Here is a 19,695-nt window from a genome sequence, read left to right as displayed (position 1 = left end):
CATGGGAACTGGTGCTATAATGAAGTCTGGGTCTGCTAAGGCAGTAGATGTAGAGCCTTCATTAATAAACACGTGTGGGAACTGGAAGAGTCCCTCACGCTTGCTGTCTGAGGTATAGGAAGGTGTTAGTCACAAACAGGCATTCTGACTGAGGCACACCACCAATAAGCTGCCATGGTTTCTTTGTCTCATGTCTAACTACCCACCTGCCCGGTCCCACTTATATTACCTTTTGTTCTTTTCCTTTACTATATATCAGGACATGGCTGCAATATTGCTGCCTTTGGGAAGTCCTACACAATCTCTCCATGGAGCACAGGAGTTGCTAGTCCATCTCTCATATTGCCATGACTGTCCTCATGCATGTGCCACACTTTACATTAGACACTCAGCCGTTGTGTGGAGACTCTGCCACTGGAAGCCAACACTGAATTTGGGAGGCAGAGGCAGGCAGATCTCTGTGAGTTTGAGGCCAGCCTGGTCTACAGAGTGATTTTCAGGACATGCAGGACTATACAGAGAAATGCTGTTTCAAAAAAATGAACTTCATGGAATGAGAGGAGACATCCTAAGTGGCATAAGAAATAATATCTAGGAGATGTGATTTTAAACATTAGGACTATGATAACCTTTCTATTGAAGAAAGGATTTACTAAAATAAATACAAAGCCAGATGGCTATCCTGTGTGAAAATATGTTTGTTTGTTTGTTTGATTTTACTTTGTTTTAGTTTTTTTGAGACAGGATTTTTCTTGGTTATCCTGGACCCACTTTGTAGACCAGGCTGGCCTCAAACTCACAGCTATCTGCCTGACTCTACCTCTCCTAGTGCTGGGATTAAAGGTGTGCATCATCACACCTGGCAGAGAATATGTTAAATAAGGGTAAAAGCAAATTCCAAGCCTGAAAAAGAACATTTTAGAAATACTTGAAGGTTGCCTCCAATTGCCTTTGGAGAAAGAACGAAGGGATGAAATATAGAAAAAGAGATGATGACAGTCAGGCAGCTCCAGTGGGGTTAACCACCCTGAGGTAACTAAAAAAAAAAAAAAAAAAAAAAAAAAAAAAAAAAAAAAAGATGCGGAGTGGTCGAAGGAGTTGAGACAATTTGAATTCTATTTAAATAGAAGCTTCCACCCAGCACTTCCACGAAGGCCATAATACTGGTCCCCTCATGCCATGAAGTCAAGGCAGGAGTTTGTGAGGTCAGAATAACAGCGGTATGAGCCATGCCACAGGATGTCATGGATGCTACATTTGGAGACACACACGCCTGTTTGGTATTCACTCAGTCTTTCTTCACGTCCTTTCGTATCCAGTGCTTGATCCCTGCTGAACACAGAGAGCCCCGCTATCGCTATCTCTTTCCAATCACACAGTGATTGTGAAGGTTTAGTGAGATCACAGCTCATAAAAGGAAAACAAAATGCACTATTCATATGACAGAAAGCTTCTTTTGAAAATAAACATACTCGCTGCTTGAATATATGGACCTTATTGGAGAGTAGGGAAAGATAAAAGAAGAGGCTGTGAACCTGTAAAGAGCTGAGAATTGCCAAGATTCCTGAACAGCTGTGGCACAGCCCTTCCTGCTCCATGACTTCCATCTCGTCCTCTTGAGCACAGTAGGTATCCGTAGGAGAATGTGTCCGTCCAGTGGACTGCAGTGACTGCTGAGGTTCACTGAGGTGGGAGTGTGAAAGGGCTGCACTCAGCAGTCCAAGCACTCTTCAAGCAACACTCTGATATTCCAGAGGAATAATACAAGCCATAGAAGTGAAGCAGACACTTGAATGAAAAGAAGTTTAATGTTCAGTTTACTAACGCAGGACATGAGGTGCAAGACGGTTTGAATAGAAAACTTAAACAAATGTGTAAATTATTGAAACTTCTTCATATATCTTTAAATGAAGAACTTAGTTTTTGGACTAAGAATTACATTATCTTTCAACTATATTCTGCCTTTTTAATTTTAAATGTGTTATCTTTTAGAATCTGTTAGCTTGCAAGTATTGTATATATAAAGAAACCTTGAGATAGCTTATATACATATTATATGTATATGTAATATGTAATCTCATTTTTTTTTACCTCATTGCAAAATTAAACAAATCATGGAAAATTGCCAGGAACAACAGAAATCTCTGAAGGCAGGTATGTAATTTTATAACTCTAAGAAAATACTTTTTCTGACTTTGACGAAAGACAAATGCAAAGTCAAGGAGCTCAAATGAATTGTATTTGGCTGGAACTGGGGCTCGATTCTCAGGGACTTGCTGGGAGCTGCCTTGAGGTCTTTGGTTCTGGACGACTTGTGAAACAGAACTGGATGTTCAGGATCTGGCTGCCCTTTCTTTGTCCAGCTGCCAGGTGGGTGTGCCCTTTGGAAACACAAGTAGAGAGCGAAAAGTTGACTTCTGACTTAACAAATAGAGTGAAGACTGTCTACCTTTTTAAAATAAAATGTTAATTCCTCTGCACTTTAAAGCATGAAAGCCTTTACAATAAAAATCAACTGTCACAGGGGTTTGAGAAAAATAATTAAACACAATAACAGAAGCAAACAAACAACACCAAATCAGGGTACAAAAGCAAAGACCCAGCAGCAAGGGTGAGGACAGGATGCATGCAGACCAAACTGAGGGATGAACAGAGATCTCGCTTTTGCTATGGCCTGGACAGGTGGCAGAAAGAAAAGACACAGCAGTCACACACACCTTATGACTGGAGGAGAGCAAGCTGGCCTGAAGAGAGACAATAGTGTGGCCAACCTTACTTCTGAACATCAGTTTCAACAGAACTTTCTATTTAATTTACTTATTTTTTTAACTATTTTTAATAGTATGCATAGAAATTAAAAAATTAATAAAGAACACCCTCATCCACCACTTCTTCTGAAGATCTTAATTATCTGACAAAGTTTATCATTTGTGTGTGTGTGTTGGGGTGGAATAAAAGGTAATTTATAGGCAAATGTATCAAATGACTTAAGATATAAACAGGAACAAGTTGAATTTAAGTGTCTTCAAGTAGTGCCAGGCCACAACAGTCAACTAACCAGGGCACAGGATGGCTTGTGGAGACGGAAGCACCAAAAAGAACCATGAGTAGACTGGACCTAGGCCCCCAACACAGATATAGCAGATGAGTAGCTTAGGCTTCGAGTGAGTTCTCTAGTAAGCGGAGCAGGAGCTGCCTCTGACATGGACTCTGTTGCCTGCTTTCTGATTGCTCTCCCCACTCCCCCCTCCACCCGGTGGGGCTGCCTTGCCAGGCCACAGGGGAAGAGGACATGCTCAGTCCTGATGGAATAATGAGCTGGGCTTGGTGGATGGGTGGGTGGGTGGCTCTCCTTATCTGAGGAATAGGGAAGGGGAGAGGAGGGGGAGGAAGGAGGGAGAGGGCTATGATCAGGATGTAAAGTAAATAAATAAACAAAATTTAAAAGAGATATTTGAAAACCTTCAGCCTATTGGAAGTCACACTGATGTGGAGGAGCTGAGGTTGAGGGGAATCCCAGATTAATCAGGTGTTCCTCACTAGAGCACTATTGCCTTTCCGATTCCTGTATCACCTCCTCATCATTCCCTTAGATTGTGTGTAGACTTGGTTCAGTTTCCCTTCTTCGTAAAGCTGTCATCACTCTCACCCCTTCTCCAGGGGCTTCTTGCCTTTACTCAGGCCTTTCCCTAAGTACCTATCATTTACCTGTGTGTTCTCAAGGTACACTGAGCTGGAAGATAGCCCATATAATGAGCTTCCCAAGTTTAAGGCATAATTGGCAAAGATTCAGTACTCATTAAAGGTGTGTGTAAACAGTGGTGATAAATGGTGTGAAAGTGGTGCTAAATGCATTGCTAAGACAAACACAGGACATCTATTGATTATCATTTGTCTTTAATTGTATATTTTTAAAACAGATTTCTTTTATTACTTATTTATATTCATGTGCATGTCTCTCTGTGTGTGCACATGCTCAGGGAGACTAGAGTCTTGCCTGCCCTAGAGTTGAATCAGGCACCTGTGAAAGGCCCCACATGGGAGCTGGGAACCAAACATAGGTCTTTTGAACAGCAGTAAACACTGAGCTATCTCTCCAGCTCCATTAATCTACACATCTTAATTTAAGAAATAAGTAGAAGTTCGTTCAAATGTTCTGAGCTGGAGAAACAGACGTTGCTGTAAATAACTTAATTGTAAAAGAATGACTTGCTTTTTATTAGACAATTGCAATAGAACCAAAACTTTACAACTATTCATTAAGTGCTACCCATAAGTGACCATGCTGTCATTTAAACAGATGCTCATTATCAAAACTTTTTTATTAATGCTTTTTACAGCTCCATATAGAACCATTCCTCATGGATAATTTTGGCATTTAGAGTTCATTCAGAAATCTCTCTGTTTAAGGCTTTTTCCAGTATGTAGTTAAAAAAGAAAACCTACAATTATGTCCAGGAACCATTACATTTCTCTAGTGTTTCAAATTCAGAAGGAGAGAAATGAGGCAGCTTAGAGAGATGGGGCCACCTGTCCTTAAAGTTACAGGAGCAGGTGCCCACTGCACAGGCTGAGCTTGAACAATCATGGCGTTAACTGGTCTTTTACTCCCCCATATTGTCTTGTCTACGTTATTCCTCCTAGACTGAAGCCCAGGTTGGTCCTACAAGGGTCTGGCACAAACGATTACAAGTGTATAGTAGCAGTCTGAATGAAGACAAAGTATTAGGGCACCTGAAACAAGAAGAAAGCATTTCCCTGAGGAGAAGGTGAGGACACAAACACTCAAGCCACTGTTTTGAGACGCTTATCTGGTTTGGGATGAGAGTCAGGATTACACATGTTCGGCATATCTTGATTACAATGCCCAAGCTTTATTTCCATCTCTAAGAGCTCATGAAAGAGTAGGCTATGTTCTGGGTAATGTAACAGTGGCTTTCTGAGCTCACATTGGCCGCACCCAAATTATGAAATGGAACCAGTAGAGAAAAGGAACTTTCCCAGCCTAGATAGCAACAGAAGTTGGGAAAGGCCATGATTTCTGGAGGTGTACATAAAGGGAATCAACTGATCAAGAGAGGAGTGTTTTATTTTAGTATGCATCACAGCTTACTCATTACTCTCAACTGCTTCCTCCTATCCCAGTCTCTGCTCTCTAGTAGTGATATATGGCTTAGCTATAGGACACAAATCTTGGCATGGGATTCAAGTTCAAATCTTTTCCTCCTTCCTTATTAATACCGCCATATCAACAATCATTCCCAAGCCTTCATTTTCTCACTTGTGAAGCTTAAGGTGATGATGCCACCTTTCATAGAGATTGTAAATTAGTTATGTATCTAGCACTTAAAATGGAGCAGGAACTCATTTCAAGTCAGGCGCTGATGCTGCTTTTCCGTCTTTCAAATGCTTGTTTTTATATTTCAGCATAAGTTCTCAGGAGATGACTGAGTGAAAACAGTGGGTAAACCATATGGTTTGGACACTAATGAGATGTATGTGACAGAGAAACCATTAGTGCTTTCTCCATGGATTATCTCAGCAAATTTCACTCTTCCTATGACTGACTAACTGCATGATTGCATGGTCCTTAGATTTTTTTTTAAATGGCCACTGCCTTCTTATTTCACAGGTGGACTTGAGTCTTGATATGGAATGCTCCCCAAAAGGCCTAGGCATAAAAGTCTTGGTCCCTAGCTTAATGAGAGTTGGGGTGGTAAAAATTTTAAAGGCAGGGAGCAGGTGGAAAGCCTTCAGTCTTGAGTATGAGACTGGGAAAGTGACTGTGGGACTCTGGTTTGTTCCTCTTTCTCTTCTTGGACATCAGCTGAGGGGTTATGAGGCACTGTCTTGCTATCTGCTCCACACAGTGACATCAGTGCATTGAAGATTGAAACTATGAAAACTAAGAGTTAAATCAATGATTTCCTTTTAGAACCTGATTATGTCAGGTGTTTGTCAAGGGGACAGAACTCTAGCAGTATGTTCCTAGGAGAACTGTAGCAGGGACCAGACCAACTCATCCCCGCTGCTCATTGTTTCATGGCACAGTTGGCTGCCTCCCTTAAGAGCCTCCTAATTTGGCAAATAAGATGAAAACAATATAGACACTTCAATATAATTTTAAAAACAAACTACAATCAGAACAAAGAAGGAACCAAAACCCTAACTTTCTGGTTATAATTATGCTTGCATTCCTGAAATCAGTGAATATAATTATCTAAACTCCTGTTTTCTGTGTCTAATATGCTATTAATTTACCTGTAAAGCATGAGTTAGAATCACCTTAGGAGTTCACTTTTGAAGGTGGCTGCCCAGGGTCCTCGTCAAGTTCCATAAAACTTCTTGAAAAAGAGAAGAGAGAAAGCAGGAGTTATACAGGGTTATGGGGATATTAGCATGATCACACCACCACACTCTCTCATTTTCCCTTTTCTTCCTTAATTTTTAAAAATTAATTTTAAAATTTTGTGTCATTTTGAAGTAGACTCTCATTGCGTTCCCTAGGCTAGCCTCATGCTCATCTTCCTCTAGCTTCAGCCTCTCAAGTAGTCTGGGTTATAAACCTATGCTGCTGTGATCACACTAAGCCTTTTCATAGCTGAGGTAGAATCTTCTTCTCCAGAGTTTCCTATATAACAGTGAAAACCCGAGATTTTAACAATAGTTTATTGCTATCACTCAAAATGTCCCCAGAAGATCTTTCACTCCCTTTAAGATGAGAGCTGTGGTTTTGCATTGGCAATACAAAGCATTATGAATTCTAAGTTGTAAAACAAAACAAAACAAAACAAAAACCCCCGAATTTTGTAATTCCAGGAGTCTGTAACTTCTTCCCAGAGCTTGTTTTTGAATTGGGCTTTAGAAAGTGATTGGTTTTGATGAATAAGAAGAATTGTAGATTTGAAACTAAGCATTGTTGGCAGAGGATGGAAAAACACATGCAAAAACATTGAGGGTTCACGCAAATCATCTGTGGTTCAGGCATAGGTGTCTTGGGGGAGGCATGGTGGAGGCAATGGGGCATGCAGGGACTTCAGGAACGGATCTTCACCCTAGGCCTAGGCATATGCTCTGCTGTGTCGGTAGTGGAAATTCATGGATGGGTTTCAGGGATGATAATGAATGTGCAAATAAGTGGGGTGTTTTTTTGGTGATAGCATATATATATATATATATATATATATATATATAAAATATATATATTACATACACACACGTTATATTAAGTTCAGGTGTTTGTATTTGAGTGTATGTTATTTTAGAAAACTGGGGAATAGAAACCAGTTTCTATTGCATCAATAAATCTTGAAGGCAAATGAAGAGAGAAATTGAGTTAATTCAGTTTTTTTCTGAGCATATACATGTTACAGGCTTGAAACTGTACTTAGACATCAGATATTTTGGGATAAACAAAGCCGATTTTCCACATTGAGGGTCCCTCCCTCCCAGTTCATTCATTCTCTGTTCTGAGTTGAATCTCACTCTAGCCTTCAAGACCCAAATTATAGTTCACATTTGCCACAACACTTTCCTATGGGCCATATTGCCTACTTTAGATGTAGGTTTTAATATCCTGATAGAATTTATCTTGCTAGTTATTTGTAGTCTTCATTGCAACAGTTCATGTTATCTAGCCTTAAAGACTGAAGATTTGTTAAGAATCAATTTGCACTCTAGATCTGGCCCTGATCAATTTTGATCCCAACTTTTTTTTTTCTTTTTTTTTTTTTTTCAATGCAGTTTATTCAGGAACCTTGAACAATCCTCGGACCCTGGGGAAAGCCAGCCCACAGCTTAAATAGCCTCTGGGTAGCCAACCCAGGCGTGCCACGTGGGCAATGCAGATAGGTCCACATACATGGAAGCAAGCCAGATCCTCAGCCTTAGCCAAATGTGGAATTGTTCGTGACAGAGAGCACTCACCATCGGGAAGGTGGAAGGCGGAAACCAGCTCCATCTTTAAGGCATAGCATTCCGCAGCTCTCTACAGTTCCCCCTTTTTGTTTTAGACGCATCAGGCAAGAGTAGAGGTCTGATCTCTGAATGGGAGCGTTAGCAGGCCTTGGGTTGATCCCAACTTTTTATATATTAAGACCCAGCCATGCTTTTCTGGAAGACTCCTTTCATGCTTCTCCTCCACAACACCCATAGTCTTCCTGTGTAAAGGACTCCGCAATATGCTTTATACCCTGACTCCGCCACCATGTAGATTTATTTTCTTGAATAAGGAATATATTGTCATTGAACAACATGGGCTTTAGGTATAATCTTTAAGATCTTTTTTCTTAATTATTTCATCAAATAAAAATTATTTACTGACTATCTGACTTCTTGGGAAAAATGCTATATTATATTAATTTAGATAGATTTATCAGGTTTCTTTTTTTTCTCATTAAGTTACACGATTCAAAACATGATTAATGACTTTATAATGTTGTAAGTAGTATATCACACCATCTCAAAACAAAGTGATAGAGAACAGTGAGTAGAAAGGGGTAGAATAGTAATAAGAGGAAGAGAGAATTGTTTTCCAAGGAGGAGCCAGGGGTAGAATAGTAATAAGAGGAAGAGAGAATTGTTTTCCAAGGAGGAGCCTGAAGATGACCAAGCAATGGCCCTAAGAAATACAGAGAACATTCCCTTAGGGGCAGAAGGGAGCACCAAGGCAAAATGCCCAACCTCATCAAAAGCTCTAGCAGCACAAAGCAGGAATCTTCTCTGAATGTGATGAGGACTATAAGCAACAAGTAACATTTCTGGGTTTAGAACTTACAAGTCCTAAATGCAACCAATAGTAAACTTTCAGGGAAAGCTACTGACATGTTTGACATTTTGCATAAGGGGACTTTCCCAGGGAAGGAGAACAAAGCAGTAATTATTCTGCCTCCTGGATTTGCTATGCTTTCTATGTGACATTCTTAGGGTTTTTTTTTAAATTATTATTCTGCAAACATTGAATGCTTTATGTATTCATTTCTTATTATTTTGTTTCTTGTTTCTGTTAACAATTTTGAGGAGGCAACAAATGCAAATAAAACTTCCACAAAAGGAAATGAAACAATAAAATAAAATTATCTTTGAGTTTTAACAATGTGTGTATAAGAATCCTATGCAAAACCACATACCACCAAATATATTTAATTTAAGCATATCAAAGGATACAAGAAGAGCCCCAACCACTCCTTTATAAATATGCATCTTCATTTGTTGTTGGTTGAGTTTAATAAGTCATAAATACTTAACCAGGGAAAATGTGGGAATCCATATTTAAATAAATATGAATAGAATTTCAAGGTTTGGTAGAACTTTAGGGCCCACCTATATAGCTGGGTTAGGTGTGGCTTTCATGTCAAATTACCCAGAAAGCTTGTTAAAAACAGTACTCTTAGCCTTGACTTTGGGTGGATAGACTATGGAATGCAGGAAGACTAATTAAAAAAAAAATCTCTGTTGTATCTTGAAGCTGGTAGGGTTTTGCCAATCTCTGCTTAGGTGTCTATGTGAAAACAAAGAACAGAGCAGCAGCTTTAGAGGTGCAGAGTAAAACAAGTATAATGAATACTGAGAAAGCATGTCAAATCCAAGGGGCATTAAAAACTAGGCTGAGAGCATTAGAAAGACTCATGGGCTTGGTCATCCTTCCTGGTGGCCAACACACTGCTCCTGAGAATTTTGCAGATTATGTCTAAAAAGAGATTATCAACTACTTCAGATAGCCCCTCTGAGCTACTCAAACTAGAAACTAAACACTGGACTTATCACAATCATCAACAGGACCAAAACTTGTCTTCCATTGCTTGATTCTACTTCTGCATCCTTCTGCCTCCCGACTATGGCCCTGGGATTTTAAAGTATTGTGTAAAGAATCTTGAGGAAGCTTTCTTATACCAGAAGAATTCAGGCCATTCATTCATATATAAAATGTAATTTAAGGTAGGGCAAGATATTTTTTTCAATAGAAAATAATAAATGCATTTGTTCCACTTCACTGATTTTCAGGAGTATGATCAATATCTGTAATGAAACTGGCAAAAGCAAGGCTCTTCCCCATGCTTACGATCCTCTGGACATGGAGCGAAGGATGAAGTCCACAGCATTCTCTATGATCTCTGAACCCAGGAGGCTTAGGAATTTGGGGAACTCAGGCTCTGGGTTTTTACTGAAGTCAGCCGGCTTGTTATCTGACTTCTCATCTGGGTTTTCATCTTCCTTTGGTTTGTCATCTGTAAACAAAAATTAACAAGATTCTCAGATGTGATTCTTAGCAATGAAAAAGGAAAATCTCTTTCTAGTGTAGGAGCTGTTGAGCAGCTGGGTATCTACCAGGTACCAACCCTTTAGTTACATTTCCCTGTCACTGACCATCCAGTGATTGCCTGGTTGAAGTCTTTACAACGTTGTCTTATTAGTACTAAACACAAATGAGTAACAGACATAAATATTTAGGTAGACATTGGCTACATTTTGTTACAACGAAAACAAAGCACACAGATGTACTTTTTTTTTTTTCTAAGATTTTTATTCATAAAATGTATTTTGCAGATGTTCATCCCAGCTCTTCCCCTTACCACATTTTCCACTCTCCTATCCCTTTCCATTTTGAGATCACTTCCTCTTCCTCTTCCTCTTCCTCTTCTTCTTCTTTCCTCATCAAGTCCAGTTTGTATTTCCCAGCTGGTTTTGGGACTTGGGCTTGTCCTGGTGTCTGGTCAGCCTATCAGGGTGAGGTTTTAAAGAAAACTGAGTTCTCTGTAGCTATCAAATGCCAAGAGTTCCTCGGCCATGGGGTGAGGGGGTGGTTCATGTCTCTTCCCCTTCTAGGCTAAGATTTTATTTTGCTGAAATTGTGAAGGTCTTTTGCATGCTGTCACAACTGCTGTGAGTTTATTTGTGTTTCTGCCCTGGTGTCTCTTGAGAACAATGCACTCTTGATAGTATTAAGCACTTCCGGCTCTTACCATCTATCCAAGTCCTCTTCCATGATGGTTCCTGAACCTTGGGGAAGAATGGTGTACATGACTGTCCAGTTTGGGGTTGAACACTCCACAGTCTATTGCTTTCTGCACGTTGAACAAGGAGAGGGTGTGAGTGTCTGTGTTAATTGCTATCTACTGCAAGCAGAGGATTCTCTGATGAGGATGCAGAGATACTCTTATCTACAGGTACAACAATTAGTTGTTACAGTTAAGGAGCCAGCTGATTTCGGCATTGGACCTAAGATTCAGAAGGCCTAGATGTTTCGTGTAATATAGGACACCAGTGTTTCCACGTGATTTCTTTGCCAATGGTAACAGAAATAAATAAGGAAGATAAAATCTTCATGGGGTAGTTTTGCTGAGTGCACACCTCTGACAAGCAGTTTACACGTATTGTGTAATTTTATCTTCATAGTTCTATGAGGTAGGAAAATTACTAAGCCATTTTAAAGTTAAAGGCGTGGAGTTGGACAAAGATTTTAAAGTTGTTTCTATGAGAAATAATTACCAGGTGATAATAGAAATATAATGCAAGACCATGTCTGTCTGATGTCAAAATCTACATTTTTACAGTAGATAAACTGTGATAAACTGTGCTTTTTGCAAAAAAAAGCATGCAACTTGCACTTTTTTTAATGAGTGAACAGAAGAGAAACAATAATTTCTGTCATTTTATATCACTTATTAGTTTTATAAACAATGATTTTACAAATGCTATGTAATTTTTATCTCTGGGTAATGCTTTAAGATATGCAATTGTTAGCTTATCGGATAGAGAAACTGATAATGTTTGGGCACCAGAAGGCAGCATGGTGACTATAGGACTTGTACAGCTGATCCTCCATCAGCCGTAATGAAGGACACATTTGTGTCCCTGGGAGTTGATGGGCTCCAATCTCACGAGATGAAAAGTCCTTGAAGAGTGGCATAAACTGCAGTGTGCTGTCTTCTTTCTGATTCCTGATGATAAGATGATGTAGGACATTTCCTTTTTCATTTTATTATCACACTAAAGTGTGCCCAGACTCTACATAAAAATACTGGATGCCTTGTTCAGTGTCAGTTAAACATGAAGATTATGTTTAGGATAAGACTGATACACGTGGCATACATAATAAAATTACATTAATGATAATTTATTGCTATTTGAAAATTCAAATTTACAAGAAAATCAGTTTTTTAATTGAGCACACATTAGTGTTAGAAAAAATGAATATTAGAAAAATCACAATTTAATGCGATTTATTTTTTTAAATTAAAGAATTTATCATACTACCAATTCTAGACCTTTATGAAATTCAAGATCAACACTAAACATTGTTTGTATAAAGATGATTTTTAAGATACGCAAAGTGTGTTATATCTATCCTGCATTTCCTCCGTAAATTTCAATTCGTGAAATCTTAACTCATTCACACTATCCTCCTTCGCCTAGAAGGATATGTGGATACACCTCTTCTGAACCTACCAAATGATGAAAAAAAATGTGTTAGCTCTAAAATATAAACTATTTGTAAAAACAGCTTTAAGTTTTCTGAGCATTTATTATTTACTATATCATAACCAAAGATTTGACCAGCCCTTTAGTCTGAGGTTCAAAAGAGACACTAATTCAATATTCATTCACTCAGCAGTTGAGTTTCTCACTTAGAGCACATTTCAGTTTGGTTTCTTATGGAGTGGAGTATGTATCGAGTCTTTCCACTTAGCCTAAAGATGGTGACTCTCACATGCAGTCTGTGTGACCAAAGGGCCCAGAATGATTTACTTTCACTGTGGGAAGCAGCAGCAGATTCCTTTCATGGAGTACCTGCCATGTGGTGCTGGGCTAGTACATCCTCACAGACCTGTATCCTTACCTCACTCAGTGATGGAGTCACTGTTTCCAGAGAATAACAGAGATGCTCTGGGCAATTAATCAATTCACTTCAAGTCCTAAAGTACTAGAAAAAAAGCAGTGGAGCCAGTGTATGAGGCTGAATTCCATCTAACTCCAGGGAGCATGGTCTTCATGGTGTATTGCAACCCCTCCATAGAATGGTTCTTGGAGGATACCAGTCAACTGTGAAACAAAGTCCCTGCATAAAAGAAGAGCCCCTGTTCACAATACATTGCAGTTTTACTCATTTTTATTGTAATACTAAATACTAGCTTTCAATACTGAGGAGGAACTTGGATTAGAGTGTGGGAAGTTGGGAATTAGTCTCAATCTTTAGGCCTTATGTGTAATCATAGGCATTAGTGTGTGGTGTGCCATGTGGTTTAAGGTTCTACAGTCTGGTTTTGCTCTTTGCCATCAACAAAATGTTACTCATGTTAGGATCAGACGGAAGGAGAAGACCTCCCCTATCAGTGGACTTGGGGAGGAGCATAGGTGGAGAAGGGGAGAGACAGTGGGATTGGGAGGGGAGGAAGGAAGGGCTACAGGGGGAATACAAAGTGAATAAACTGTAATTAATAAAAATATAAAATACAAAAAATGTTAGTCATGTACCCTTGCAAATCACACTTAACCACTGTCTTTTAGTTTCTTTATTATAGTTGTTGTTCATGTATGTCATGTGTATATAGATATATAACCATAGTATATATACCACTTATCACGGAACCAGAGCCAGGGTCAGCTCACAGGAACTGATATGTGCCACTGTTAGAATTAATAACAGCAACACAGAGATAATAACTCCATTTTCCTCTAGCACTTTATAACATTATAAAAATTTTAAATGCTATTGGAATACTTAGAAATCTCAACTTATACAAGTCCATAATTAAAGATTTTCTCTATTAAAATATATTAAATAGTAGTCTTTATTTACATTAAATATACATCTGAATTTCTAAATTGAATGTGATTGTAAACTTCTGAAAAAAATACATTTTTATTTAGATAGAGTTCTACACTTTACAAAGTGATTAGAAAAGCATGCTCATTTTATCTGGTAACCTCAATAGTTTTATAGGTGGGAAAATTAACACTTAAAACTGGACTTGTTTAACCAGTTTCAGCGTTTATGAGATGATCTAAGAATTGTCTTTAGAAATCTCACCCTTCACACCACTGTATTGATGGCTGTAGAGACAGAGTCAATGCAGACATCCCTGTGTCCCCCTCTGCCATAATTCTTTTGCATTATTCATCTGGGTTTTGTATTAGTGATGCCATTAGTGACCTAGGGCTGTGTGTTCTTCTAGCTTGCATGCAGAGGGGCCTGTTGCTAAGTGGTCACACATTCTGCTCTCTGCATCACAGAGATGAGCCAAGGATTTCATAGTCTTCTGTAGATGAAATGGTGAATTCCTAAATGAGAATGCTGCATGCTGCTCACAGTCCTGAGTGCTTGCATGAGATACAAAAGACACAACGCTTAGCTGTAATCGAAAGAACCTACAAACTTAGATTTCAGGACCAGAGACACTTTCACTTGTGCCTATACTAAAAACATTTCCCTTCTGCAAGCTTAGTTAGTTTACTAATCTGCATCAACCAAGGCAAATGAAAAAAATGGCATACTTAGTAGGATTATTATGAGGGTCTATTAAGATTATAAGTGATTCCTGAATAGGAAAGAAAACTGGAAAGACTAAGTAAGTTATCGACATAAATTATGTAAGGTATGCAAAGGATAAGACGTAAAATACACAGGCATGCACCCACACACATACATGGTCAAATTTCAATATGTTGATGTCAAACTTCTATTTAAATCTATTTAAATGGAGTTCTCTTATTAATCTGCTTTTTAAAGTATTTCTAAATGCTACCTTAAAAGAACAAGAATACATGTCTAATGTAGGTTTATATAAATGTTACATGTTTGGTTAAGTTTTATCTAAACATTAAACAATAGTTAAAAACATCAAGCTGGTGCAGCTGACCTTCTGAATGTTCAATGACCTCACATAGAGGACTATAATAATGTGGACAGAGGAACTTAAAGCGACATGATTTTACCACCTACCCTCCAAGGTCAGCTAGGACCCAGGGACATCTCTAGACGTGTTCTGTCGCTCTGATGTGTCACCTGTCCTCTTGTTCAGGGAAACCATGGAGACCACACTGAATGGACTATAACCACTGTCCAGTCTACATACAGGAGGGTCAACATGGCAGAAAAACTTCCAGGCAAAGCCTTGGACTTTTTCTCAAAAGATGGAAGAAATGGTGAAAGGAAGGCCAAAGGAGCCAGGGGTTCCACTAAATTCCATTATCTGCTGCGGAATTTAGGCTGTTGCACAAGATGTCTGCTCAGCTTGCTCTGAGATCTCAGAACCTCAACTGACTCTGATAACAAAATGAATATTATTAGTTTTGGGCACCTATATGGTCTTAAATATCTGACAGGAAAGTACAGCCAAAGGTTAACTTGTATGTTGTTTAACTGTCCAAGGAATTTTACTCACAGACATTAAGCTTAAATGTATATAAGATGTTACCTAGACAGCCATTTCTCACTAATGCTTTCCTTCTTGGTAAGAAAGTTGCTCCCCAAAACAGAACCAAGCAAACTGGGCCCAGGGATCTTTTCAGAGACTGATACTCCAACCAAGACCATGCCTGGAGATAACCGATCTCCTGCACAGATGTAGCCCACGACAGTTCAGTGTCCAAGTGGGTTCCTATTAAGGGGAACAGGGACTGTCTCTGATATGAACTCAGTGGTTGGCTCTTTGATCACCTCCCCCTAGGGGTGCAGCTTTGCCATGTCAGAGAGGAAGACAATGCAGCCAGCCTTGATGAGACTTGATAAGCTAGGTTCAGATAGAAGGGGAAGAGGACTTCTCCTATCAGGGAACTCGGGAAAAGGGATAGGGGGAGAAGAGGGAGGGTGGCTGGGACTGGTAAGAGACAAGGGAGGGGACTGCAGAGAGGCTACAAAGTGAATAAATTAAAATTAACTAACTAACTAACTAACTAATTAACTAACTAGCTAATTAAAATCAAGAAACATATTTGGGTCTCTTAGCAACCTTGTCTTTGCCAAAGACTGAAGATGCCAGAAGTGTTTGGAGGTCTCTGATCCCTGAAATGGTTCCTAAGTTATTTTAAGGTTAATGGGAAGTGTTAGAACTATAAAGCAATTAAGGTCTAGAATGTAAGAGAAGAGATGTCTGGCCGGGCGAAGCTCTAACACATGTGCCAGGTAAATCACCTGGCTAAGAGACCTCCCCCCACAAAGAAGGAAGGTGAATTGACTTAAGCTAAGCCAAACAGATAGGTGGAATAATTACCACTTTAAGGAGACACTGTACTCTTTCTTCCCAGAATTCCCACCCAGGCCCAATAGTTTACCAGGGTGCAGCCAGGCACACTGGTGAGTCTGCCAGATTGTCTGAACTGGTAAGAAGGTGTAACCTTTTATCTTCTATCTCTGTATTATGCATGCACATTTTCTCGTGACTTTTGGGTTTTTCTGATATTTTGCGCCTTCTTAATTCCTTAAATCCCCTCTCTGCCATGTGTCTGTCTGCTACCACATATCTGATCTCCATACTGGTAACTCAAATAGCATTACTTATTTTTCCTTGGCTAAGCAGCTGCTAAAATATACAAACTTCCTGGGGTGTTTTTCTTGTAAACGCAAGTAAAACTGTCCCCAAACTTAAAAAATAATTATACTTGATAACAATAGCATTTAATATTTATTTAGTGGTTATTATTGAAACTTGTCTCTTGCATTTAATTTTTGTGATAAATTTGTGAAACTGTTAACAATTAAAGTTCAAAAAATTGTTTGACATCTAGAGGCATTAAATACCATGCCTTAATTTATATTTCTCTTTAATTATGTTGATGACTATAGAGTTCTACTAAAAAGAATGTCTTCATCATTATTGAACATTATTAGTTATAATCATCAAAAACACCTCACAGACACTTCTCAAGGAATTTATAATGTAATAGTGTCACTTTACCATTTAAGAATAAAAGAAAGAACTCTTTTTCAGGCATCATACATTTCGTGAGGATGGAGGATACAAAAACAAAAAACAAACAAACAAAAATCTTAAGCCTAATAAAACTGCTTTTTCTATTAGATGTGTTTCCAACCTCCCAGCCCAGTATTCCTTCTGCGAAGCCAAAATGTCCCTCCCCTTTTTTTTGCTCTGGATCAGCTCCAGCTTCCACCCATCACTGCTAACTATGGAAAAGTTTCCGGGCTGTGATCAGAAACACTTACCTGCCTGGCATGTCAGGATTAGGGCGCACAGTCCCAAGGCAACCGTCAGTCGGAGAACTGAGACAGCCATTCCAGTTGTCCTGGGTATTGGTGCAGATGGGTTGCTTAGATGCACCGAAGCTTTGCTCCCTTTATAGGACAGTTGTGGTGACATCATCTGCTGCGGAATTTAGGCTGTTGCACAAGACGTCTGCTCAGCTTGCTCTGAGATCTCTACCAATATGCTCTGCCCTGTCTTTCAAAATCAAAGCAATTGCTTTCTTTCTCTTTAAAAATTTTCATTAGGTTCCAAAGGCTTGAGTTTCATTTGTTGTCTCTTTCTTCCTCCTCTCTATCCCTCCGTTTTCCCTTGTTACACCCTAATAGGCTTCTATCAATTTTCAAGTCACATGTGACCTTTTGCCTTTATTCCCATTTTCTCATTACTTCTACTTCTTGTTTCCCTCTTAGGGCTGCCTATCAGGTTTCCTAGTTTACACTATCCTCACAGCTCTCATTTACATTTATGTAAGCATTGACAGTTAGGATTTGCATGAGGCAGAACATGGGTGGTTTCTGTCTTTCTGGCACTAGAGCACCTTATTAGCATATCAATCTCCAGCTTTTTCCACATCCCAGAAACTTGATAATATCGTCTTTCATGACACCAGCTTCTATTGCGGGACATCCATGTTCTAGATCCTGTGAACAGAGCAGCAGTAAACATGAAGACGTAGGCACCTCTGTGGCAGCACATACAGTCTTTTGAGTCTATACCCAAGAATAGCACAGCAAAGCCATATGATGGTTCTCCACTTTAGTTTTGGGAGGAACCTCTATAAGGCTGTATTAGTTTCACTCTCACCAGCTGTGCGTAAAGATTCTTTTCTTTTCCATAACTGCATCAGTCTTTGTTGTCATTTGTTGTCCTGGTCAGAGCCAAATGGACTGTGGTGAGGTGGAATATCAAAGTGGTTTTAATTTGTGTTTGCCTTACGGTTGAGGTTGTTGGATATTTAAAATATATATTCACTGGCTTTGTGTTTCATCTTTTCAGGACTATGTGTTCATCAGCCCATGTATTAAATGGCAGTTTTGTGGTTTCCATGTTTTATTTTTACTATTCTTTATGTAGTCTGGATATCAATGTCAACTCTGAGGTGTAGCTGGTAGAACTTGCCTGGCATTGTGTGGACTGTCTGTCTACACTGATAGCAGTTTCCGATCATTTTACTGTGCAGAAACACTTTAACCTCATCAAGTCCCATTTGTTGATACTTAGGGATATTTCTTGCGCCGTTGAAGTCTGGTTCAGAGAATTCTTGCCTCACCTACAACCTCAAGTGTGTTTCCTATGTCTTCTGTTTAGACCTTCAGCAGTTTGGCGTTAGGTTTGTGTACTTGATCCATTTTAATGAATTTTGTTTTCTGTACAGGGTGAGAGATGTGGATTTATGTTTGTATATATCTGATTTTGTCACCACCATTTGTTAAACGGACCCTACAACGGACCCTACAGATACAATGCAATTTCCTTCAAAGTGTCAGTATCTTCCTCACAGAAAAAAAAAGAAATTCAGAAACAGAAAAGACCATGCATAGACAAAGCATTTTAATGTATTGTTTGTTTTTAAAATAATGGCTTTACTTGCCCCAGGTCCCACCTCTGAGAAAAAGGTATCGGACGGGTCTGATGCTCTTTGGGTGGATGACACCTAAATGAACATCAGTACAAAGTCCCAATTTATTTCTAATATCAGAGATCAGACCTCTACTCTTGCCTGATGCGTCTAAAACAAAAAGGGGGAACTGTAGAGAGCTTTGTAATGCCGCACCTTAAAGATGGAGCTGGTTTCCGCCTTCCACCTTCCCGATGGTGAGTGCTCTCTGTCACGAACAACTCCACATTTGGCTAAGGCTGAGGTTCTGGCTTGCTTCCATGTATGTGGACCTATCTGCATTGCCCACGTGCATGCTGAGGTTGGCTACCCAGAGGCTATTTAAGCTGTGGGCTGGCTTTCCCCAGGGTCAGATGATTGTTCAAGGTTCCTGAATAAACTGCATTGAAAAAAAAAAAGAATAAAGTGTAATTAATAAAAGTTAAATAAAAAATTTAAAAAAAAAGAATTTTCAAATGATACATTTTAATCATATTATTTCTCCCACTCCAATGTCTCCTCAGGTTCTCCCCCACCTCCTTACCTATCCAACTTCATATTCTTTCTCTGTCTTGAATAAGTGGAAGCAAGCAAGCAAACAAAAAGGCCCAGTTTTTGTTGGCAGACTGCTGTTGGGCTGGGGGCCTCGCCCTGGAGTGTGGTTGATGTGCCTACTGTCGCTGCCCCGCAGAAAACCGACTTGTCCTTTCCCAGCAGCTCTCAGTCGTAAACAGCTTCTCTCAAGCAGGATAAATATTCCAGTCTCCTCCTGGAACAAAAATAGACATGTGGACCAATGGTAAAAGATGCAGAGATAAAGACAAACTGTTTCTTTACAAATTCACCAAGAATATATATTGGAAAAAAATAAAGATTTTTCAAATAGGAAAAAGAGAA

The 19,695-nt window shown here is 39.2% G+C and overlaps 1 protein-coding gene across 3 annotated transcripts; it reads right to left on the bottom strand.

Moving 5' to 3' along the window:
- Positions 1 to 1,792: 1,792 nt before the first annotated feature.
- On the bottom strand, positions 1,793 to 17,369 carry C2H5orf46 (chromosome 2 C5orf46 homolog). Of its 3 annotated transcripts, none has more exons than XM_060376905.1 (4): positions 17,162 to 17,362; positions 10,061 to 10,226; positions 6,286 to 6,344; positions 1,793 to 2,381 (listed from the first exon to the last, which is right to left on the bottom strand). In XM_060376905.1, the coding sequence occupies exons 1-3, from the start codon at positions 17,316 to 17,318 to the stop codon at positions 6,287 to 6,289; spliced, it is 381 nt and encodes a 126-aa protein (XP_060232888.1). In that variant the 5' UTR covers positions 17,319 to 17,362; the 3' UTR covers positions 1,793 to 2,381; position 6,286. The 3 variants fall into 3 exon arrangements, with proteins under 3 accessions (XP_060232888.1, XP_021493023.2, XP_021493021.2); XM_021637348.2 differs by having other exon boundaries at positions 1,794 to 2,381; positions 6,262 to 6,341; positions 17,162 to 17,369; XM_021637346.2 differs by having other exon boundaries at positions 1,796 to 2,381; positions 6,262 to 6,344; positions 17,162 to 17,345.
- Between the last annotated feature and the right edge of the window lie 2,326 nt (positions 17,370 to 19,695).

Source organism: Meriones unguiculatus, chromosome 2, assembly GCF_030254825.1.
Source record: "Meriones unguiculatus strain TT.TT164.6M chromosome 2, Bangor_MerUng_6.1, whole genome shotgun sequence".
NCBI lineage: Eukaryota > Metazoa > Chordata > Mammalia > Rodentia > Muridae > Meriones > Meriones unguiculatus.
Note: the sequence above shows the minus strand (reverse complement) of the source record. Positions and strands in the feature narration are given on the sequence as shown.

Coding starts and splice junctions, on each gene's coding strand:
- C2H5orf46 (XM_060376905.1), bottom strand. CDS start 17,318: ATGATGTCACCACAACTGTCCTATAAAGGGAGCAAAGCTTCGGTGCAT. Junction 10,227..17,161: donor AATCCTGACATGCCAGGCAG/GTAAGTGTTTCT, acceptor TTTTGTTTACAG/ATGACAAACCAAAGGAAGAT. Junction 6,345..10,060: donor CGCTCCATGTCCAGAGGATC/GTAAGCATGGGG, acceptor CTCTTTTTCAAG/AAGTTTTATGGAACTTGACG.